This window comes from Seriola dumerili, unplaced genomic scaffold (assembly GCF_002260705.1).
Source record: "Seriola dumerili isolate Sdu_G_001 unplaced genomic scaffold, Sdu_1.0 BDQW01000025.1, whole genome shotgun sequence".
NCBI lineage: Eukaryota > Metazoa > Chordata > Actinopteri > Carangiformes > Carangidae > Seriola > Seriola dumerili.
This window is the reverse complement of record NW_019174280.1, coordinates 20,964,151-20,990,090: the sequence shown is the minus strand read 5'-3', so window position 1 is coordinate 20,990,090 and position 25,940 is coordinate 20,964,151. Positions and strand designations below refer to the sequence as shown.

Below are 25,940 nucleotides of genomic sequence, written 5' to 3'. Positions count from 1 at the left end.
CTGTCAGCTAGTAATTAGCGAGCAGCGTGTAGCCTTTGTACCTTGTGAGGCTTATACTGAGAATCTGATGATACTCAATACTGTCGTGGCGAAATTGCAGCAACCCAATTTGCTGTAGTTATCAGATCAGTGAATAATTTTGTCAACTTGAATGAATCAAATAACCATTCACATGCTCATTAGCCAATTATTGGCTACTGCGCTGTCCACTTGTCTGGATGAAATGATTGATTCCAGACCACTGCAGGGACAGCGGAGGGCTCCCCCGAAGGTGGTAGATCATCAGCTCACTCTCTGCCCTCCGGTTTTTGTTCTGGAAAAAGGGAAGGGAGAGGACAGCACTGTGATTCAGCAGAGTGCTGGTTCACAGACCTCAAACCACCTCCTGTTTGTCAGTTCTTTCCTTAGTCATGAGCCAGGGAGTCCTGCACATTTTTCATCTCCAAAAGAAAACACACACACAAATGTACACCCTGTTTTAAAAAGGCAGCATATTTGCCTATGGTTGTCGCAAAGGATTTACTGCGATTTATTTTAACAAGACTGAGAGTTGAAAGTAGTACTTGTGGCCCCTGAAGACTCAAGTGTTCTTTTCACCTCGTAATTTGAAAATGTTGCAGGGAATACTGAAGAGTTCGCTTTAATGGCAATTTAAAAGAACCCTTAGCTGCAAAAAGAAACAAAAAAACAAGTAGTTTGTCCTGATGGTGGTTAGGGTTGGGGTTAGGGTTAGTTAGGGGTGGGGTTGGGGGTAGGACCACACACCACAAAGTAGCTGTGGAGGAGAGATATTGAGACAAGGAGAATCCAGGAAACAGTGGGATGTCCAAGGTAAACCTAGCTGGGGTATTAATCCAAAGTAGGACAAGCTGGTCCACGTATAAAAGGCCAAGGCCAGAATGAAGTTTTCTGAACCTGATGTCAGAAAAGGTATAAAAAGAAAATCCTATCCTTAGGAATGACATGGGTCATCATAACCTCGGACCACAGTGTTTAAGAAACAAACTGGCTGACCAACTGTCCACAAAAATGTTTGAGTGCCAAATCCCCAGGGTATGCTCGAAACGAACTAGGTTTTATAAATGTGTTGTAAAACCACGTCTGAAGCTGTTCGGGATGGGCAAGAAGTCGTACCGTAGAGAAGATTGAGAAACGATGTTCAAATGGGGATAAAGGTGCAAACTTGTATATGAAGAATATATAAAAAGTTCAAAACCTGCTTACTTTCTCACTTCCATACACCAGGCCAGTCACTGCAGGGACCGAGTGTTAGATTGATGGTTTATGGAAATTCTGTTTGACCATCAAAAAACCTCTTTAGTTGAGGTGCACTGATGCCGTAAGGTGACTTATGTTCACCCCTTCCTGAGAAGCAACCTCTTGTGGCCACATGAATAATGACTGTCCTCTCTTGGAAGCAAAGGGTGAAGTCAAGTGTGAAGTTGTTGCAGCAGCACTGCAAAACCTCTTAGGGAGAAGATCATGGTCTAAGCTTGAGACAGCAAAGCATTGGACTCCACTGACGAGTTTGGTTTCTTATAATCAGGACTACAACCTTTCCCTACCTTCACCAAGTAGATCTACAACCATGATCGCAGTCTTTCTGTAACCTTAATCAAGTAGTTTTAGTTGCCTAGAACTGAACCAGACTATAGAGGGGGCAGGACTTCAGGCTCCGCAGTTCATAAGACAACAAAGAAACGACCTGCTCCTCAGACAGACAGCGAGACATTGAGATACTCCAGAGACAGGCAATGTAATGGTCTTGCGGTGGTTTGGGAGGTTGATGAGTGACATCCGTCCACCACCTCAGGTCAAACAGTTGATCGGGGCTTGACTTTTCCAATGCTGGCTAATCTGAGGGGGCCTCACACAGACTGGCCCCACGCCAAGTGTCTGGCCAGGACACTATCACACACATACAGCCTATTAGACAGATGGTAGGAGCCTGGATCCAGGAAAAGAGCCTTGCCTTCCTTAAAGATGGGGGTTGGGTGGTAGATCATGAAGAGGAAGCGGTGGAGAGAGAGGAGTGATATGGTGCGGTGGGAGTGCTGGCACTAATACCCAACCCCCTCGGTCCGGCGGGGGGTCTCTCTTTCTCTACCAGCACAAGGGCACATCTCATCCCGTAAACTGACAGAAGATGCAGAGTCTTTGTCTGAGTGTGAGAGGCTGGGTAGAGGAGCACCTTGAGCAGCCAGCCTGCTGGGCGACAGCCTGCGGCGTGATCCCCATGTTTATGCTCTTTATGTTTAACCTTCAAACCCGGCACAGTAAAGCAATGAAAATCACAGCTAATGAAAGGAATACACAGACTTTCATTAGTCTGGGATGATGAACCCACCACACATAGTGAACGCAAGGCTGAAAGTCTAGATCTTGGCAGATTACTATACTTAAAAAAAAAAATGTTTGGTCAAAAACAAACAACCCTGTTGTTTCTTAAACAGTGTAGAGGTTGGGTCATGTCCTCCCGAGTGTCTGGTTGGTGCTGTAAATTGCACTAGCAGAGGATTAGGATGTACACTGTCTGATTTAATCCACTGTCAGGGGGAGGTTTACTTACTCATAGCTCAGCACTAGGAACATCTAAGCTTTCTGCTGTCACCGAAGACCACACTTTACTTACACGGGGCTTGTTATCGTTCAAAAACCTTCAATATTGGTACTGATACCGATACATTGACTTCGATACGGATTTTTACGATACTTTTTGTGATTCCAATTTGGTAAAATTCAATTTAATAAAAATTATATTACAATAATTCCATAGGTACTCCTTAGGTATCCAGATTTGACCCATACTAACATTTCCAATTACTGTGAAACTAAATGATTTCTCAGTGCTCAGTACTTCCTTTCACGATTAACATTGATTTCAGTTCAGGTTCGTCAGTTGCGTTGTTTTTAGGTAAGAGTGCAGATCTTTCAAACACTTTTGCAATTACAGCTGTATTAACGCAACATGATGTTCACTGTGGCCGATAATGTAACTGATGGAAGTTTTGAAGAAGAACAAGAAGAAGAAGAATGGTTGCTTGGAAGTAGGGCTGAACAATTATTCAAGATAATATTGAAATCGCAGTTTGGCCAAGTGCAATATCCAAATTGCAGGAGCTGTAATTTTTTTGATAATGTATAAATGTAATATAAAATATATATAAAATCATGTTATACAGATATAAAGGAACATGCATGTTTGGTACAAGACTCTGGCAAAAATCATATCATCATCATCATTTTTTGAGTTTTTTTCAGTGAAAATGAAATGCAAAAATCACCATTCCCACTAAAATCTGTCAAAATCATCAAAATAGGATTTTCTTTTTCTTTTTTTCTTTTTATTCATATTGTTCAGCCCTATTTAGAAGGTAAGAAAACCGATAAAAAATCTGAAATACAATCAAAATTAATTGAAAAAAAGTTGATTTATAAATGAGACGAATGTGCAGAATGTCCAGTGTGGTATAAAGGCGCTTACACTAGATTTTCAATGTGCTGCAAGTGGCTTGTCACATCTGATTTTTAGCCAGGTGATGTTAAAGTATCTCATCAATTTATCAGTGTAATGTATCTTTAATGAAAGCTGTGGATAGATAGACAGACAGAGGCTGTCCCATTGCTTACTGTACGTCTGCTCCAGCTGTCTGTATAAAAGACTTTGCTTTGGCACGGGAGCTTTTCTGTTCTGCGGCGGGCCATTGTCCCTGCACATTTCCTGTCATCTCCTCCAGCATAACAGCTTAACTCACAATGGCGGCATGACAGCGTTACAGTGCAGCGCCTGTTTCATTTCCGTCAGTGCTGTGACTCAGGCTCCTTATTGTTTTCTGCGAACGCAGAGGTTAATGTCAGGTTACTCAGCACATCTCATGTTAAAGCGTCGCCCGCTCCCTCCAATAGAGAAGGAGTGTTTTCTCTTATGCGGGGAAGCACTCCCATTGTCATGCCATGCCACGTTCCTCATTAGCATGCATGACATGCAGGAATTCACTGAGGCACATTTGCATAAATTAGTCTTCTCTTCTAAGAAGGCAAAAGGCCGATGTAAGAGAGGAGTGCTGGGTGAAGGAAGAGGGAGAGTTATCGAGGGAGGAGAGGGGAGGGGGAGGGTGGTGTACTATTGCTCAGCCTGTTTATAAAAGGATATTTGGCAGGCTTCCTAAAGATGTCATGCGAATTGTCAGTGATTGGCCAGTGCCTATAATTTCCTGCCCTGTAATGGTATCGCTTGTCCACTCCAGATGCAGAGCAGGACTGTTTAAGGTCTAAAATGGCCCCTATCTGTCATATTGATGAATCTGTGTCTTTGTCTTAACTCATACACTTAGTGCTGCTAACAGCTGACATGTTTCAAGCATTGTGGTAGACGGCTAATGACCAGGAAACGCTCTGTGTATCCTCCCTGTCCTGCTCTTCTTCCTTTAGCAGTTAGTTTCCTACAAGCTTCCTCTCTCATTTTCCTCGGTGCTCCGTCCTTCGCTCCTAATATTTACCCCCTCCTTCCCTCCATCCCTTCCCTTCATCCTGTGTCGCTCCCTTTACAATTTCCTTCATTAGGCTGCTGTGCTGGTTGTAACAGTGGAGTAATCACATATGGTACAGGGCACACATAAAGATGCGCTCCCGCAGGCAGCAGCTGCTGATACTAGCTGAAAATAGATCCCTGGTATGCTCAGCACTTTTTCCTCCAGCAGCGTTGCTGTTTATCAGCAGCTCTGGATGCAGCCGGCCAGCCACCCAGCCTCATTTAAGCTTCCACTGCCTCGCCACTGCAGTTGGCATGGTTCAATTTAACACACATAACCATGCCTGTGTGTGTGTGTGTGTGTGTGTGCGTGTGTGTGTGAAGAGAGGCCAGTGGCAGATATTTTAGTGTACACTTTCTCAGATTGCTGCAAGCTTGTGTTTTGTTCTTTTTGTGTGTGGTTGATATGTGAATAGATCTTATTTTTTGTGTTAGCCATCAACATTCAAATCATACAGTGAAAAGTGCTTTAGATCTTCAACAACATACGTTAAATACAAAAGTCAGACTGAATAAAAGGTCAGTGAATGGTGAAGAACATTACACCAGAGCTGTCAGAGTTGGAGTTGATTTCAGAGCAAGGATTTAGTTCTTCATTTAAATTTAATTTCAAAAACACAAAATAAAACATGATAACAGAGTTAACACAATACACTCCTGTCTGTGGTAACTATTTGTCAAAAATATGGAAATGTAGACCTCATTATCATTAGTAAATTAACAAGTAACAGGTTTTTTTATGACTTTTTATGCCTTACTATACTATGACTTTTTATGCCTTCCTATACTATGATGTTTTAATGACATTTTTACCGCCTTACTATACTATGACTTTTTATGCCTTCCTATACTATGATGTTTTAATGACATTTTTACCGCCTTACTATACTATGACTTTTTATGCCTTCCTATACTATGATGTTTTAATGACATTTTTACCGCCTTACTATACTATGACTTTTTATGCCTTCCTATACTATGATGTTTTAATGACATTTTTACCGCCTTACTATACTATGACTTTTTATGCCTTCCTATACTATGATGTTTTAATGACATTTTTACCGCCTTACTATACTATGACTTTTTATGCCTTCCTATACTATGATGTTTTAATGACATTTTTACCGCCTTACTATACTATGACTTTTTATGCCTTCCTATACTATGATGTTTTAATGACATTTTTACCGCCTTACTATACTATGACTTTTTATGCCTTCCTATACTATGATGTTTTAATGACATTTTTACCGCCTTACTATACTATGACTTTTTATGCCTTCCTATACTATGATGTTTTAATGACATTTTTACCGCCTTACTATACTATGACTTTTTATGCCTTCCTATACTATGATGTTTTAATGACATTTTTACCGCCTTACTATACTATGACTTTTTATGCCTTCCTATACTATGATGTTTTATGACCTTTTATGCCTTACTATACTATGATGTTTTAATGACATTTTTAACGCCTTACTATACTATGACGTTTTTATGACTTTTTATGCCTTACTATACTATGATGTTTTTATGACTTTTTATGCCTTACTATACTATGACTTTTTATGCCTTACTATACTATGACATTTTATGCCTTACTATACTATGACATTTTTATGACTTTTTATGCCTTATTATACTATGACGTTTTTATGACTTTTTATGTCTTACTATACTATGACTTTTTATGACTTTTTATGCCTTACTATACTATGATGTTTTTTATGACTTTTTATGCCTTATTATACTATGACGTTTTTATGACTTTTTATGCCTTATTATACTATGACGTTTTTATGACTTTTAATGCCTTACTATACTATGATGTTTTTATGACTTTTTATGCCTTATTATACTAAGACGTTTTTATGACTTTTAATGCCTTTTATGACTTTTAATGCCTTACTATACTTACTATACTATGACTTTTTATGCCTTACTATGCCATACTATGATGTTTTTTATGACTTTTTATGCCTTATTATACTATGACGTTTTTATGTCTTTTTATGCCTTACTATACTATGACTTTTTATGCCTTACTATACTATGATGTTTTTATGACTTTTTATGCCTTACTATACTATGACGTTTTTATGACTTTTTATGCCTTACTATACTATGACTTTTTATGCCTTACTATACTATGACTTTTTATGCCTTACTATACTATGATGTTTTTATGACTTTTTATGCCTTACTATACTATGACGTTTTTATGACTTTTTATGCCTTACTATACTATGATGTTTTTACGCCTTACTATATTATGACGTTTTTATGCCTTACCCTACTATGACATTTTATGCCTTACCATACTATGACGATTTCTGCCTTACTATACCACATTTTTATTCCTTATGATTCAATGACTTATTTACCATGTGGCACAGTGTTTAGAACTGTGGCTTTCCATTGAGAAGGTTGAGAGTTCGAATCCTGGGCTTGGCAGGGCCTGGTTCCTCCCACACTCCAAAGACATATGCATTAGCTTTATTGGCGACTGTAATGCTGACATTTTGAGCCAGTGTCTCAAAATCCCCCCATTTTTATTGAAGTGTAATAGTAAGGCACTGGAGTGGGGTACGCCAATGCAAAAATAAAAATACAGAATTTTTTTTCATATCAACAAGGTCATTGAACTAGCAACATGATTTGCAGTAAAAAAAGAAGCACACACAATATACTGTACCATTATAAATTTTATAGTGGAAAAGAGCAGCAGATCTTCATGTAGATTCAGTGGATTCATTACTGCAGCAAGTACAGAAATGTGTGTGTGCTGCAGCAGCAGTGGTGTTATAGATGTGCTGTGCTCATCAGTAGAGCGGCTAGTCCAGTCAAAGCCTCTGCCCTCCCCCCAATACATCACACTCACTCACACACACACTCCCACCCACCCATTTACTGTTGCGCAGTCAGGTGTACACGCACACGCACGCACGCACACACACACACGCACACACACACACGCACACACACGCACACACACACAACACACACACACACACACACACACACACACAATCCCCCCTCATAGATATAGAGTCAGCAGCTTCCTCTTAACAATGACTGATATCCACAGTGCTGTTACACTGTCTGTTAGCCAGAGCTCACTGTGCTTTAGACCAGTGGCATGCTGGGAGATTGCAGCCTGTGGAGGCACAAGAATGATGCAGGTTCAGCTACCAGAACCAACCGGGGAACACTGTGCAGATGAAAAAACACAGATATATCTTAAATAAAGTGTTTATAATCATCTTATCACACATTATACACTGTATGCAAACAGATGTGTATCACACCTGTTAAGTCTGCTGCTGGCATGATGTTTTACATCTTAAACATTTGGCTGTCTGTGATCATATGACTGCACAAAGACATTCAGCAGATGTGTAAATTAAATTCACATGAGAAATAAGATTTATGCCCAAAATGAAACATGTCAACAGCAAACACACGTCTAATTATGCAAGTATAACTTTTTATAGCATGACTGATTAAAGGTGGTAGCCACTGCATCAGGGACTGAAGGTAACAGGGCCGCAAGCAATGACTTATAAACCTAACTGAGAAGTATCTCAAGCTGTCACGGGCCAGCTGAAAGAAAACTGGGAAGATTTGACAGCTGTTGTTTTCCAGAAGATGTGCCTCATTTCATAGTGCTGCAAATATGAAATGAAATGAAAATGAAACACGTTTATTTATATTTATTTATATAGAGAGTCACAGATTTAAGCATTTCATGGTCAATGCATAACTGAGGGACAACAGGATAAATTGATGATGGCATTGATAAGTTACACATGTTCAGATGGGTAACAAATGAAAGAAAAAACTGAACATAGGAATACAGGTAAATACATACAGGTGTACTACATGATAATTTGATGATTTCAACACACTTGAACACCTATGGGAGATTTCGGACCATTGTGTTAGACAGCACTCTCCACCACCATCATCAAAACGCCTAATGAGGAGTATCTTTTTGAAGAATGGTGTCCATCTCTCTAGCAGAGTTCCACAAACTCTATCTAAGCTCACAGTTACATTAAAATCAAACAGTAAATGTTAATAAAATCATAATGTTAACAGCATGGTAACCTTGAAACGTCTTTTAAATTACCCCTAAAATGCATTTGTAATGGACAACTAATGCTTGAAAATGTGTAAAAAAGTGAACCTTGAGTTTAAAATATTATATCAATGCTCAAAAAAAAATAAAGGATTCTGTATGTGGAGAACTGAGGTAGCTAAATGTTTACAGCACATAAACAAACACAACATCTGTAGTTCGATTCCAGCTTGGGACCTTTGTTGCTTGTCACTCCCCTTCTCTCTCCTTCATGTTTCTAGTCTGCCTCTCTGCTGACTGTCAAATAAAATCAAAAAATGTCAATAGATAATCTCAAGCTAGCATTAGCAACCCACTCTGTTCCTCCCATCGCTTTCTCTTTGTCCATCTCTAATTGGTTAGTGTGGCGAGGCTCATTCAAAAACATTAGAGAGCATTATCCCTGCTTTGCTGCCAGGCTGTTCAATCAGTCTGGGTCACAGGAAATGACCTGAAGACAGAAACTTTCCACAATAAAATACATTTTGCAGCCTATTTCTACTAATAAATATTATTTTAAAAAGTTCCATACTGTACCGTTAAAAGACAACATGAAAAATACAAATAATTTAAAATATTAATTACATTGTCTGTTGTGGATATTGTGAGGGAAGGGGAGTGGACTGGTTGGCCTCAGCACTGCACCAGCACTGACAACATGTGTAATGTAGATAATCTTACCACAGTATGACTCTCAGCGTGTGCTCAAGTCTGCTGTTCATGTTATCAAATGAACACTGTTTAAATCCAGATTCAGTTTAGCTGAAAGTCAAATTGGGTGTTTTATAATTTAAAGCTCTAAAAAGCTCTGTATCTGTTCTTTAACCACATAATCCCTGTCTGAATTTTGGGGCCATGCTCCATGCATTGGCACAGACACATCCCCCAGTGTGTTGTTGTTGTCGAGTTCTGAGCCTCCAGCATATATTAGCTCTAATTTCACAAGGATTTCTTATTTATTTATGTTTTTTTGGAATATGAACAAGGATGAAGTCAATAAAGTATCGGCTCTGCAGGGTTTAGACCTCTGGAAAACAACGGGCGAGCATCCTAATGCATATGTTTATTTATCTTCAAGAATATCCACGAGGCCTGATGATTTAATGCGTTTTTAGACTCACTAAGATGACCTCAAGCTATTTTTACTGACATGTTTGTGTTTCCTCATGCATACTACTTAGTTGTTTTTCCAAGCGGAAAAAATCCACAGAGCAAATTCTGTGGTTTTATAAGCTTGATTACTTAGGAGAGAAAATCCTGTTTTACTAGTGGGGTGTCTGGCAGAGACCGCGGGACCTCTGGAAGCTGCTGCAGTGCTCACACCGCGCAGACTGTGCCACGTAGGGTAATTCATCTTCCTGTTTCCCTCCAACAAAGGCAGCAAAACAATCAGTAAACAGTCGGCTCATTAAAACCACATTGGCATGCTCATCCCTTACATCTGCGAGCCTCTGTTAGGTCGCGTAAAAACGACCTTACATCACTCAGCCACTGAAAAGGTGCTTTACAGAGCAAACAATAGCATCCCAGATTCAAAGTGAATCGATTGTAATTGCTTTTGTGCGCGCACCTTTTCTCTGTGTCGTTTGATCGCATTCCCCTGAGCGCCTAACGGTAATGTGTTTGTCACCAGACAGTGAACATAAGTAAAGCTGCAGGGATTGGGTGCCAGAGCCTGAGTAAAGTGATGAACGCAACCTAGTGTGAACCTCACACTGATCTCCAAACAGCAGACAAGCCCTCTGTCTTACAGCCGGCTCCTTTTCTCTCTGTCTCTGTGCGCACAGCAGCAGAGGGCAGCGCAGCCTGGACTTCTGCAGGCTCAGGAGTTTACCTAATTATCTGGCATTATGTCTAAATGGAAGGCTTCCCTCTATCATCCCATGCCACATGGCCACAACAGGGATAAGCCGCAGTCTTACAAACCATTAGGCTTTACAGGCACTTGACCTGAGGACGCAGGACTCTGACACAGAAAGTGAGGCTGTGGGGGCCGTGCCTTGATCAGAGCACTAAAGCAGTAAAGAGCATAGCCAGACATATTCATCTCAGTGTTGTGGGGGCAACAAAAATCTAATATTACAGCTGCAGTTTACTGTGAAGTGCAAATGTGAAGTCATTATAAACCCATGTGGTCGGATGCATGATCTAATTTCTTTTTTCTGTGATCAAATAGTCTCTGACCTAATGGCTGAATGGTTAGGGCACATGGGTTCAAATGCCCTGAACAGCCAATCCCCGGTTTGACTCCTGACCGGCCCCTTCCCCCTATTCTCTCCTGTATTTCCTGTCTGTCTCTATCAAATAAAGCCAAAAAAGTAGCTCCTGGAGTTGCATGTCATCCCCTCTCTCTTCCCCAACTTTAAATCGCAGTTTTGACCAGTTTATTTAGGCTGCTTGTGTTTAAACAGGATTTAACTTTGTTTAATAAGGTACATAAGGTTTTAAAAAAAGTGTGAGTTTGGTATCAGTATCAAAGCTTTTGGAAGCAATACCAAACCTCAATGCTGAGGCTAAAAGTTTAAACCTGGCCCTGTATTTATAACCACATAGTCACTGATTCTGTTTTAAGTAATACCATCATTTGGCCATCCAGCGACACACAGTTTCTATGCAGATCCCTGCTGCCAAGAGTGAATACATGAAACTGAATGAGTATAAAGCAGCACTTGTTCCTCGAGTAAGTAAGGGTTTTGCAAATACGCAGCAGTAGCAGGAGTGGGTGGAGGGAAAACCAGTGATGTGACCACAGAGCAGACAGTGGTGGGACTGCTGGAATGTCCCACAGGTTGTTATTATGGACATGAGGATGGACACACAACCCGCCAACATTCCCAGAGCACCAGTTCTTATTTACTGCTGTATAGAAGCTTCAGTGCTGACCCAATAAAAAGATTAACTGGTACTTTACAGTGTTTGTTTATGGTTGTTGGAGCTGTCGGGTTATCTCACCACACTCCAAATGCTCTGAACAATGGCTGTGCTGATGGTAATGCTGGCAATTTCCCTGTTTTTTTGCAGGTCACTGCCAGGGGATTTGCCCCATTGTTGCAGTTTGCCTACACTGCTAAGCTGTTACTCAGCAGAGAAAACATCCAGGAGGTCATCCGCTGTGCTGAATTCCTGCGCATGCACAACCTCGAGGACTCATGCTTTCGTTTCCTGGAAGCTCAGCTGCGCAGCGAGGACGACAGCCTGCTACCCTACCACAAGGTGGCCGCGGAGGCAAACAACTCAGAGGATGAGAGCATGCAGTCAGAGGCGGAAAGGCCCACCTCCCCCAGGGCGCGGCGGTGTGCCGACGCCCTCGCCTCCTTCCGACGCCCTGACAATGATCGGCTAGCGATGGCTATACCCAGTAACTTCACGGACGGCCGGCTGGACTTCGATCGGCATGGAGTGTCAGACCTGCCACGATGCCCCAAGTACAGGAAATACCAGTGGGCTTGCAACAAGCACAATATTGACACCTCCTCACACACCAGTACCTCAGGTTTTCCAAGCACATTAAAAGAGAGCAGCGTTAGCGGGGAAGTGCCGGATCAGGTCAGGCTGCCTTTGGCACAGATCAAAGTTGAACCACAGGCAGAGGAAGAGGCCATCTCATTGTGCCTGTCAGGGGATGAGCAGGATGTCAGGGATAAGGACAGTGTGACAGCCATGGAGATGGATAGCCCAATATCTATGGAAAGAACCAAGAGAACCAAGTCTCCTTCCTGCCTCCGAGCCCTCTTCAAGAAAGGGATGGACCTCCCCAGCCTGCCCAACACATCACAGCAGCTATTCGCCAACAGACTTGTTTGCCCCCAGGACAAAGGAAACTCTCAGGGAGATCATAAAAAAGACTTCAGGCCTTTCACTGGGGAGCTGGATCTGTCTGTTACATCCCCAAAGGACATGGACGGTTTCCCTGCAGGGTTGTCCCTCAAGTCCGCTTCCTGTGATGGGGTCTGCAAACAGGAAGTTGAGCTAGACCGCCGTAGTGTCATATTTTCCTCAGGGGCCTGCAACCATCTGGGAACCCCAGCGCATTCCTACCCTGGTGGGAACTCTTTGGAGATGGAGCTCTCTGAGCACATGCCAAAGGGCCTGTGGGCTGGAGCCAGCCAGTCCCTCCCCACCTCCCAGACCTACTCTCCCAGCACCACCTCCACTGAACCTCCACTCTTATGCCGCCCAAGGCCCAACACCAGCTGCCCAGTGCCAATCAAAGTGTGCCCACGCTCGCCGCCTTGTGAGACGCGTACCAGGACTTCCAGCTCCTGCTCCTCATACTCCTACGCGGAGGACGGCAGTGGAGGCTCTCCCTGTAGCCTGCCCCAATTTGAATTCTCCTCCTCGCCGTGCTCCAACGTGGCACGCTGCCTCAATGTGGACCAGCAGGAGCAGAGTGTGGGAGGGGATGCTCTTTTTAACCAAGTGCGGCCCAAGATCAAATGTGAGCAGTCCTACGGCACCAACTCCAGCGACGAGTCAGGGTCCTTCTCAGAGGGAGACAGCGAGTCCTGCCACGTACAGGAGCGGGGGCCAGAGGTGAGTGTAAAACATTGTCTTTCACATGTAACACACAACGAGCAATCGCACTCAATTCCACCATGGCTAATTATACTGCAGTGGCCTGCTCTCCAGGTCTGCATTAGCAGTCATTAAATCATCATGTAATTGAAGTAGGAGTGTTCAGCACAAGATTTACAGCACCACCAAAGGGCACAGATGTGCTTTGATATTATTAATCTGCTTCATGCATGGCTGGAGATGTGTGTAATGAGTCTGAATATCAGAGCCCAAATGCACCAGGACAGTCTAAACGCAGGAGGCTGTGGTGCTGTTTTTAAGACCGTGATTGGTTGATCATCCTCCCTGAGAGGAGTGTGTTTGTGAAAAGCGCTGCGGGGTCAGGATTCTCCCGGGGTAGACCTGCCCTCTGAAGTGATTCCCTCTGGCTGTGTTTTATCTCTCTGCCAGTGCCAACTAGCCTAAGTATCTCGTTTTATCCCGAGCAGAAACACTGACGCTTGTAATCCGTCTCCATAAATATGCATATGCTAATTCTCAGCGCAGTCTTTAGCCGACTTGTGACATTTCTCATCTATCAACAATTAGCTGCAGCCACGGTGAAGGTGTGCGATTACAGGGATTACAACCAAAACATTACAGCAGTGGTGCGCCCGTGGAATGAGAGTGGACAGGGAGGTTGAGCTTTGGGCTGTAGTGCAGTCTGACAGTGCTGACGATGACGGATGAATAGCCAATCCTCTAATCATCCTCCCCTTAATCCACCTGGGCAGACGTCCTCCAAAGCTGCAGACTAGACGACTGTTGTTGTTTACCAGGTAAAGATCAGTGAGGGACTCTAGCACACACAGATGGAGCTGCAGCTCAGGTGTAACAATATGAAATGAGCAAATTTACCACCCGAGGGAAAGTATATAGAAAGATCCTCATAGTGCTCGCTTTAATTTTTTAAAACTTCCATCTGCACCTCGCCTGCACATGTGAGTCAGATGAGAACTTGACGCCTGTGATGTCGTATGTTGGCTTTAAATGACAAACTTTCAGTGCCAGGCCATCTTTGACTCGATGTTACATTCAGCAATGTTTGCTTGTGTAGACAGAATTATTTTTGATGAGCTCGGCGGGGGGGGGGGCTCTAAAGTGCACAGAGGAGAGAAAAGAGAGAGAGAGAGAGAGGGAGAGAAACTGGTGTGTTGCCATGGTGATCAGATTTACAGAGCAAGTTGCAAGGGTTGGAGCTACATGACAGGATTGTGCTTTTCCGTGTAAAGAATTCAGTTCCACCCCGCAAGATAAAGAGGCTCAGCAGTAATGTGTAATTATTACCTTCGTAGCGTGACCCGTCGCCATTAGATTTATGGGCTTTTGAAGGGTCTGCTGAATGTGCTGCTGTAAATTATATGGGACTGATTTACAACGCAGAGCTGTCAGTCCAGCTCAAAAATGACCACAAGACATTTCAGTTCCCTTTGTCATATCTTTGTGCGGGTAAGGCCGTGTTTATATCTGTCAGCCATTGTAGGTTGTCCATTACGCACTGACTTATACAAGGTTATCTGCCAGCTATCGCAGGCTGTTGATAACATTCTTCATGAATGAATGTTTCCCAGATCTGTCTGCTCTAGAGTTTATTGCACTGGTGTTATATAGCGGAGGTCACAGAGGGGTAGTTGCAAAATGAAGCTCAGTGTTAGGTTACTCCCCTTTGGCCTTTATGTGGTGAAGAAATGCTACCTCATGCTTCCTGGGCCGCTCTTTTTCCTACTGCCGTGCACAAACAAACACATGTAGAAGGATGTCCTCTCTGTGTTTGCTGAGCAAATGGCAGAGGGGTAAAGCAGCTTTGGTAAAAATAGCTGCAGCCCAGGACCGCGGACTGGACACAATGAATACCGATGAGGAAGGAAGTTATTAAAGTGCAGGTCCGTCTGACTGGAGCGTAGTCATTCAAGGTACAGTGGCCAGAGTCACTCGAGGTCTCTGGGCAGCTTCTGCTCTGTGGTTATGGGTCTGTTGCATTGAAGTGAGCCAGATCTGTGGAGAGGGCTATCAGTAGTTTGTCACAGCAGACAGCATAGTCACCTCAAACGGACATGTAACTTCTGAAAAGTCATCAACAACTTCAAAAGTCTGGCTCTTTGAGGGGAATTTGATGTATAGTGTCACAGTGGTTTATATTGGTCTCAGAGTAAATTAGTCTTAATTGTTATGACTGGAGTAGTGTATACTGCTAGAGTCAAAGTCTGATGTATCTCCTAGCAGTGATTGAATTAAGAAAATGTATAGTGTAAAGGGAGAAAGTGAAATCTTGGAGCTATTCCTGTAATAAGCTATGCCTATAGTATAATATACTAAATACTTAAATAAGGGATTAAATGTAAAATAATACATTAGAAATAAAAGATAAGCTGTGCCAGTTGGAGTTGGGTGTATGATGGCTGGATATACAGTGTATTCAGAAAGTATTCAGACCCCTTCACTCTTCATATGTTGTTATGTTGCAGCCTTATACTAACAATAAAAAAAACCTCATCAGTCTAAACTCAATTCCCCATAATGACAAAGAGAAAACTTTAGAAAAATTAAAAAAAAGAAAAGAAATATCATGTTAACATAAGTATTCAGACAATTTTCTATGACACATCTCATGTACCTCACATTTCTCTTGATCCTCTTTGAGATGTTTCTGCTCCGTGGTTGGAGTCCACCTGTGGTAAATACAATTGAAAAAAAAAAAAAGAAGAAGAAATATGAAAAAAAGTGACTGAGTCTGAACTCTTTAAAAATGCACTGCAGGATGTGGCTGCTAGAATATGTTATTAGTTTATTATGTACAGACAAATAGGCTATTGTTATCATACCTCTGTTCTGTTTGCTAAATTGAATGAGATAAAGAGGAAAGAAATAATGAATAGTTGAATTCATAAGAAATAAAATGCACCTTTATTTTAGGTCAATACTTGTGTGCTATAACCAGTAGCTTATAGGTGGTTAGCTAATGTTAGCATCATTGAGTTCACTGACTTTGTGACTCTTCTGACATTGTGCTACTGACACACTACGTTTTAGCATTCATCATAATTGTATAATTGCAAAAAACTGCTAAATTCATTAGCAGTAAAACATATTTTTGCTCAGTTTAGTACAGGTAGCTCACATTTCAGAAGGTCTGGAATGAACCGTAAACTTAGCTAATTTAGAAACGATATTGTTGTGTAGCTAACAAAACTGAGTCAGTTTGCTGACTTTATGACTCTTTGTTGCTTGTGCTAATATTGTAGCATTTATCATGTAACATTTTTTTTTTTAAAGTTGTATTGATTAGCAATTATTTGTATTCTTGCTCATTTTAATACACTCAGGGGGTGCTGCAGCCTTACTATAGCTTTTGGTGGCTAATGTTGCCTAATTTAAGCTAACTTTAGATCAATAACACTGTGTAACAGACATTACTGAGCCAGTGTACTAACTTTATGGCTCTCCTATTCTTGTTGTACTATTACACTATGTTTTTACATTCACCATTAACCCATAAAATTCTATTGTACCAGAAATTGCACTACCAATATGGTGGCTAATGTTGGCTAATATTAGCAAACTGAGATTACACTGTGTCATTTCACTGACTTTATTCTTTACTTACATTTTAGTTTAGTTTTAGCACTTCTTTCCCTGGGCACAGTGTCCACTTTTTAGTTACAAAGTCTTGCTTTAATGGCTTTTATGGATTGTATTTTTTTTTTTTTTTTTTTGCAACAGCCTCCCAGTAGGTCTCAACTCTGAGTAAATCCGAGCTTGCAATTGCACAGCTCAGAGTTAATGTCCTGCACAGTGACTTTTGGACCCCACTGTATGCTGCCACAATCCCACCTGGATTTGCCAGCGCTGAAGGAGAGTTTGAGAGCTGCATCCACCAGTATGTGGATTTATAGAGATGCATACACAGCACCATTTGTTCCCTAGTCTGTCTCCTCCTCTCTTTGTCTCTCTCAGAGCTCCAGCTCCTGGTTACAGTGTAGGCGTTGAGCTCATTCCAGCGTATTGTCTGGCCGCAGAGGTGCAAATATTGATCTCAGAGCGAGTGGGAGATTTAGGAAGTAGTCCTCATACATCACCACACTTTTCTTCTTCTTCCTTTTTTATCATGCAAACCATAAAGTAGAATGAACTTGCGACAGGAAGTGCACAGACCTTAATATTAGTTCCACTACTCTTGCACAATGCCAGAGATGCATTGCTCTATTCTAGATATGATGTGGCTGTGGTCGTTGCCATTCATAATGTTAGCTGTGGAGCTATTTACTTGTTTTAGTCATATCCAATAGTGATAATAGTAAATGCATAACATGTCAGATAAATTAGTGACTGGTGCCTTTTTCAAGTGAGATTATCCTCTCATCCCAGGGCACTATGGGTAATTTAACTGAAGCAGCGTAATGTATATAGTGTGATTTTATTGTTATGTAATGGAATACAAACATGTGGCATCTAAATGTGATGATGAGTGCAGCTGCATGGCAGTAGAGTGGGTACAGTAGCTATTAATGAAATAGCAATGGAGTCTTGTTTACACACTGTGTGATATGTGCAAGGAGACTTATTCGAGTTTAATACAAGGGGGATGTTTGCCCGTTCATTTCCCTCTTAAATCTATATTTAGCAAGAGTGATGTGTATAAGAAATTAATTTTGTAGCCTACAAAGTACACAGAGGGAGACTTGTTCAAATTGAGCAACAGGAGTGCTGTTTACCCAAGAATTTTTCTTTGAAATCTATATTTATCCGTGATGCATATTCAGAATATAGCAGTAACAAGGTAATGAGATATAAAGCCATTTCATTACCTCCCGAATCGCATCAAATCAACCGTGTTGTATCGCTCAGGAGGGCTGAGTGGAGAGGGATAAATATAAAAAGGAGGTTTTGTGCTTTTATTTGTTGAGCCTGCAGAGAAGAGGATAGTGTGTGTAGTGTGTGATCAGGCTGGACGGGAGATTCCCAGGATACTGCTACAGCTGAGTAACAGCAAAACCGTACAGTACGTGGGCCCTTAGGGGCAGCCGGGGCACAGAAACAACTCTATTCCTCTGCAGGGCTTTACATCGTGTGGTCAACCTGGAATCACGGGGGTATTTAGCATCCTGCTACCTAACAGCGGTAATCTGCGAGATTCTTGTTGTGTTGATCTTGGCTTCGTCTTTGCAGTTTGGCGGCCGGTGCTGTGGTGTTTCTGCACTCAAATTCCGAGAAGTAGCTTGGCGATCAAATAGTGTGCCCAGTAATGCGAGTTTATTTTGTCAGAGTTTCTGTTGATGAAGTTTGACACTTTTTCAGAATTAACTGCCCGTTTTTTTTCATGTGTTTATTCCATAACATTTAATATTTATAACTTAGATACAGCTTTTTATGAAGCTGATATATTTCGTGATTTCGTCATTCAGCAAGAGAGCCAACAACAGTCATTCATATATATTAATTTATCGTAATTTATCTGAAAATGTTGCAGATAATTACTTGAGCCCCCAGGATGGAAGAGTTACTACTGAACCTCTCATCATCCTCTTCATTAAGATCTAACTCAGGACTTGCATGTGTAATGTGGCTTTATAATCCCATTTGCAAGCATGTGAGACGTAACAGGGTTAATTACAGAGATAGCATGAAACACAAATGTGCAGAATTCTGAATCACACATTAAAACTGATAAGATCTCATTTTGGTTTGGATTAGATAGGGGACAAGTAGTGCTCAGACCTGGAGCGGAGGTGTCAGGCAGCAATCACTTAAGGAAATTGCTTAAAGCAAACTGCCAGAGAAAATATCTGAGTGCTGACAGCGCCGGGGCCTTTGGGTTAAACAGCTGCGAGTAGAGAAATTGCCTTTGTGGAAATGAAGTTGAGTGTAAAGGCTTCGGAGCGGGTCAAGAGACTTAACAGGTGAGCACACACTGACTCCCCTCCGCTCCGGGTCTCCACCTGACGCAGGGCTACAACACAATGCAAAGATATCCTTACTTAACGTTTTTGGAAAATAAGTTGATTTGCTTTCTTTCCAGAGAGCGAGATAAGAAAAATGGAGTCTCGTATCTGTGTGTTAAGTAATACAGCTGGACTCGGGTCATGCATTGTTGGGTTTTCTTTTAAAGGAGCAGTTCCATATTTCTGCATAACAAGCAAGTCTAAACACATCTCAGAGCACTCTCTGTACTAGATGCACAGAGATAAGTTTCCTCTCTTCTCATCTGAGAAACAGAAAGTGTGTTTTCCAAACTGTCAGACTGCTCCTCTTTACAAGATCAATTCTTCTTTATTACAACTTGGGGTTTATATTTGTAGTTTTTTTGTTTTTTTTGTGCTGTGTTAGTTGGTGAAAATAAAACCCAAGCTGTAATGAACTAGAACATTCAGTGGCTTCAGAGAAGTATTCAGACTTTTTGCACGCTTTATTGTGCTAATTAAATTGACAAAACTGCCATTTTTGCCCATCAAAAATGGAAATCTCTTCTTTACAAAAGTATTCAGACCCTTCGTTCAGTTTGTAGAAACCCCCCTTCGTCCCCAGTTACAGCTTTGAGTCTTCCTGGGTAATTCTCTACAAGCTTTGCGCACCTGAATTTGGGCAGTTTATTTCATTCTTCGTTGAAGATCCTCTCGCGTACAGTCAGAGACTCCCGTGTCTTGGCTGTTTGCTTCAGGTCAGTGCCATGCTGAAAGGTGAACCGACGCCCCAGTCTCAGGTCGTGTGGTCTTCTTCAAGGACTCCTCTATCATGACGCTGCCACCGCCACGCTTCACCCTGTGGATGGTATTAGCCAGAGTTCTGTTCAAATGGTAACGTTTTTGTCTCATCAGACTAGAGAATCTTTTTCCTCATGAGCATCGTTTAAACGTCCATTGCCAAACTCCAGCAGGCTGCCACGTACCTTTTCCTCAGTGTGGCTTCCATCTATAAAGGCCTGATTGACAGAGTCCTTCAGGCAGGTTCTCCATCTCTGTAACCGTCGGGTTCTTGGTCACCTCCCTGACCAAGGCTCTTCTTGCCGGTTGGCCGACTCGAGGAAGACTCCAAGCTTCCATTTCACAATTACTGAGGCCGCTGCGCTCCTGGGAACATTCAAAGCTTTGGAAATGGTTTTATACCCCTGACCCTGAGCTACACTTCACCACAGTTTCATCACACAGGTCTGCAGAGAGATCCTTGGACTTTGTGTTTAAATTTTTCTCCTGACGTGTGGTGTCATCATGGGGTTATTGAGTGTAAAGTAGCAGTTTTTATCCATTTAAAGATAAATCTACAACACAATAAAGTATTTAAAAAGTGAAAGGATCTGAATATTTTCTGCAGCTTCTTTATATTGAAAGAAAAAAACCTATCAGCAGGTGTAAATGATCACCTCACCTTGAAACCTGAACATCCATTATATTTTAACAGTGCACGGTGTCATGGCTGAGGCCCAGCACGGCGCTGGTCTGGATAACAGATGAGCCCTACTTTTCACTCTGCACCCCATTTGCAGCAAAAAATTGACCCAGACAAAGAGAGTGACTGAAGAGAATTAAGAAAGAAATGTAAATCCAGAACAGTTGGGTGTGAATTCACCAGCGTGGAAGTGTACTCTGTCATCCCAGCTTTGCCTCTGAACTGGTTCTCATGGTGGATGGCTAAATTTAGCCATCCCCTGTGTACCAGTGACTGGTGGATGCAGAGGAGAAAGAAACCAGCACAAGGTTGCAGCGTCTCCTTCCCCCTTGTTTGGCCATAGATTCCCATCAGATCCGGTGGTGGAAGAAGCTCACACTTCTCTATCTGCTGTGCGGTATGGTGCACAAGCTATCTAATCACAAAGAGAGTCATCTTCTCCTTTGCTTTAGATAAAGCTGGCAGCTCGCACTGATGTTTTATTGCTCTCCCGACGCCTCTCTTTGAGGCTGGAGTAGTCATGCCCTGGCAAAGTAACGAGAGCCCAGTGTGGCCTTGAAAGCTCAGGCCATTATTTATTCATGTGTCTGCATGCAGATGTTGAGCCGAGATGAGAAATAGGGCTCCTGGCGGCTCAGAAGGCTGCACTTCTAATGAGGAAACTCGAGCTATTTTCTCTTTCAGAGAGAGATTGATGTCTAGATTTGCCTTTGAGTGAGGAGTAATTTCGATTCTGTCATGAGTGGGCACCTTGCCTTATCCCCCCGAGTGCGGCGCTTACACCAGGGTGACAGCTCCGCCGCCGCTGTGCACCAGTATGGAGAAACAAAGCTGAGCTGCCTGTGCTGCAGCCTCTGCCTGCAGTCATCTGAGCGGCTAAGGGTCTCTGGGGAGCATCCGGCCCCGCTCGAGTCAGCCAGGTATGGAGTGGAGTCACATCGCTTGCTCCTCTTTCTCCTGTCTTCCTCCTTTGTTTGGCTTTGTTCTTCCTGCGCTCCACAGAGGCAGCCACAGGGAGAAAAAGGGAAAGGGAGAGGAGAAAGAGAGAGCTGCAGCTCCTCTCATCTCTGCCAAGCTCTCCGGCTGTCTTCCTCTGGCTCTTTGTTATGCCTCCACTGCTTCCCTCGCTGCCTAGAGCTACAGCTCCCTGGTGCACACAGATACCACTGGGGTGGATCTGCCTATGATGTGCTTATCATAAGGTTTGCCATCACCTCGGGGAGAGAGGCTGACTTGTTGTTGCTCTCCAAACTGAGAAAAAGAGAATAAACACATATACAACCTTGATATGTTGTCATATCAGCGGCGGATTATCTGGCTTTTTGATTTTGCTTTGCACTGCCAAATGACTGTCGTATTTATTCCACTAATTCTTTTGTTCTGCAGCCTGTGAGCACTGCTGCAGATATTCATGACCCCAGAAATCACCTGACACTGATTTGGATCAGGTTGACAAGTCACTGCCCCCCCACCCCCACCCCAACCCCCACCCCCACACACGCCCCACCACCCCACCAATGCTGGCATACTTCTCTGTCAGATGGAGGGGGCACACTTCCAGGACAGATGGAGAGGGACTCTTTTCTTGGATCACCTTTTCCCCCTATGCTTGAGAATGTGCTACATGTTAAATGTGAGGCGGAGAGAGCTGAATGCTCACTAAGTCTTCCTCTGTGAGGCATTGTGGAGTGGTGCTCTACTGCCATCTTGTGGTCAGATGTAGTAACGGCTCTTACAATAGTGGATACAATGGGCTATTTGATTTACCTGGTGAAATTTTTGGTGAAAAATCTGTGATTAAAAAAATAAATAAATAAAAACTGTAAAATAATCTGTTGTATTTACGTGAAACGCCCCGAAGCATCATGTTCATTTTGACCTGACCACGCCCCCCTATCAAGACACATAAAAATAGAAATCAATTATCTGTGTAAAATGTGGATTTTCTTCTTTCTTTTTTTTTTTGTTCTTCCTGGCGGTCACCCACGAGTGAAATGCGAGCCGCTGCGCTGTCGGTGTACACAGCTCTATTTGCGTAAAGCTGACACGGACAAGAGGATGAAATCTGGAATAAATGCATTCAGAGTTTAAGCAAAGGATTGAAGAAATACTGAGGTCATGATTCCTGCCAAAAGAAGTTAGGAATATTTATTCATAAGCTATTTCAAATATAAGACTCATGGGAGAATAAACCCCATCTGAACCCCATTTGGAAAATCCACCTTATGCAATTTCTGTACATTTCAGATTCAAATCGTGGATTTATAGTTCAAAGTTGAAATCAAAGAGTAGATCAAATCTTCATATCAAGGCCCTGCACAGGAATTGGACGCCTACACGTTCCTTTACACGTTTCTTTTTCAGTTGATTAGATCTTTTGTCAGGTTTGTGTGGGAGTGAACAGACAGTTTGACATTTCCCTCACTCTCCTGTTGGCTTTGTTGCACCTTCACAGGGAGCGACAACCTACATGTTTATGATCTTTATTTGTACATGAACCTTCACATAAATCCCACAGTAACACCAACCCAACTTCAACCTGAACAAACGTCTAATCAGCCAAAAGAAATGAAAACAACTCTGGGTGTGCAGAGTTGAAATTTTACAATGGAAAGTCTTTCAATTTGCTTTTTTCCCCATTTCCACATAGTTATACACTTGCAAATTGATTTTTTATAACTTTGAGTTGAGTAATACATTCTCAATTCAATTAATCAATTAATAATTACTCATGAGTTGAACACTGTCAAAAGACTATAATTATACCAGCGGCACACTTCAGACTCTGTAGGAGAAAGATGACCTTGATATTTTTACATTAACTGTGTAAACTGTCAGTCCAGCTGAATTAATGCTGAATAATAAAACTGATGTCTGATATTTTTTCTTCCCCTTTTCCAGGTGAAGCTCCCTTTCCCCGTAGATCAAATCACAAATCTTCCACGGAACGACTTCCAAATGTTGGTGAAAATGCACAAACTGACCTCGGAGCAGCTCGAGTTCATCCACGACGTGAGGCGGCGGAGCAAGAACCGCATCGCGGCGCAGCGCTGCCGCAAGAGGAAGCTCGACTGCATCCTGAACCTGGAGTGTGAGATCAGAAAACTGGTGAGTCGACTGCTTCCGCACCCTCAGCTCTTCATTAAACACCTTGTCGTCAGGGGTAACAGTTACCTGTGGTGATGTGATGAAGTTCCTCTCAGATGGGCCGCCGTTATTTAGAGCTCTGTCCTTCAGATTGGCCCGCACCTGATATCTGACAACCTCATAATATGTCACATTTTTGATAAAGATTGGAGATTACAGGAAATGAAAGTGACATTAAGAACGTTGGCTTTGTTGACCTCTAGTGGCCAGATGTCTGAACTGCAACAATATAAGACTTTTCTCTCCTCCGGTCCCATCAGTTGGCGGCAGCAGTCGTATTTTCACAGCACTGCACAACATATGACAAAGTAATATTAACATAATGTTAACCACTATACAATCATGAGATTTAATTAGAGCAAAGTGTTTCAACCTTTGAAGCAGAACTAATATTCTCTATCATGCAGTGAATCTAACAGCTCTTTTCAAATGCATGAAGGTAACTTTTCCATACCTGAGACTGATACAGGTTCCTGTTGCATCTTCAAGAAAAGTCAATGTTATAGGAAAAAGCAAACAATGTCAAGAGAAATGTAAATTTGTCTACTGATGTTATCATGACCACATTTTTCATCGGCTTTCCAGCATATTTCTCTTATCAGTTTTAACCTCTTCGGTCATATTGAGTGCAGCAAAGTTGAAAGTGAATGAGGTATAAAATACTGAACAAGATGCCTACAATGGTTCTGTTAAATGAAATATTGCATATAGTTAAAAAAATAAAATAAAAAATCAAGTCTTGAGGTTGAATAATTCAGTGTCTAACCTGTATCCTGCTCAGAGTGGTTACTGTTTACAGGTATGATGACGCATTAGCTTGATCAACCATTTTTCAGTCACTTCCTGAGCCAGGCCAAAAATGGACTCCAAGAGATAAAGACATCGTAGCCATGGAAACACTAAGGCTGTGTCAAAATTGACTTCCTGTTTGCTACCTAGTACAATTTTAACCCAAATCAGTTAAATCAAAAATGCTTTTTGCAGATGTGAAAATACAGTGACGCAACAGTACGCCTTTCTGTGATGACTTTAAATGACTAAACCATTGAGTGTCACGCGTTGACTGTTGTGTGTGCGTGCAGGTGTGTGAGAAGGAGAAGTTGCTGACGGAGAGGAACCAGCTGAAGGCGTGTATGGGCGAGCTGTGGGAGAACTTCTCCTGCCTGTCCCAGGAAGTGTGCAGGGACGTCCAGCTGAGCCCCGAGCAGGTCCAGTCGTTACACCACTACTGCCCCGTGCTGCGGCCCTCCAACTCCACCGCCGGCAACAACGCTGCCCACGAGCCCAAGCGTCCCCGCAGCCCCTCCGCCGCCCTCACCAACGCCACCACCAGCATCGACCTCACCGCCCACTCGGGCTCGGCCACGCCGGAACCCAGCTTCCACGGGTCGCCCGGCCCCTCAGAGAGCGAGCCTGACTTGGCCGTCAGAAACGGGGCGGATAAAGATATGGACGGCCAAGACGCCGGCTTGTACACAAAGTCAGGGCTGTCCACTGAAAAATCCAACCAGACGGTAACAGTTGATTTTTGTCAGGAAATGACTGACAAATGCACAACTGACGAGCAGCCGAGGAAGGACTGTGCTATGTAGTGGTGGTTCTATGTGTTGTTGTTTTTTTTTTCTTTTTGTTTTTTTTGTTTTGTTTTTTTTTTTTTATTATTTAATTTTATTCTTCTGACAAACCCTCTCTCGGGGTTGTTGAGATGTCGGCCTCTCCCAGTGTTCACTGAAAAACAAGCTTTGTATGTATTTATGTCTTTTTGTGCTGTCTTTTTTTTTTTTTTTTTTTTTTTTTTTTGTTTTTTTTTTTTTTTTTTTTTTTTTCTTTTTGAACGGTTGACACTAAAGTTGTCTTAACAGCAGCAATACTGTTCTCCAGGTATTTTTCCTCTTAACCATGACAGAGTGGGAACTTCTCACCAAACCTTTACAGTGGTGCTACACTTCGGCCGGGCAGCAACCTCTACAGTGAAGACTCCGTTCTTCATGTGTCGCTCATCACAACTCATAGTTCAACCTCATCGGACCTAAACAGCAGCTCTCTTTGTCTCTCCGTGTACCGACAGTATCTCTGCTTCTTCTGCCTTTCTCTCTCCTCTCTTTTTTTGTTTTTCCCACTCTGTCTTTATCAATTTTCTCTACCTCTCTCTGTCTCACTCTCTCTCTCTCTCTCTCTCTCTCTCTCTCTGGTTCTCTTCTC

At 42.4% G+C, this 25,940-nt stretch overlaps 1 protein-coding gene across 1 annotated transcript in view; it reads left to right on the top strand.

Annotated features, from left to right (window-relative positions):
• bach2 (BTB domain and CNC homolog 2) overlaps positions 1 to 25,330 on the top strand; it is a 39,536-nt gene extending 14,206 nt beyond the window's left edge. The window contains 3 exon segments of the mRNA XM_022766214.1: positions 11,679 to 13,190; positions 23,493 to 23,699; positions 24,821 to 25,330. Of these exon segments, the coding sequence (XP_022621935.1) occupies positions 11,679 to 13,190; positions 23,493 to 23,699; positions 24,821 to 25,330 (2,229 nt within the window).
• The last annotated feature ends 610 nt before the right edge of the window (positions 25,331 to 25,940 follow it).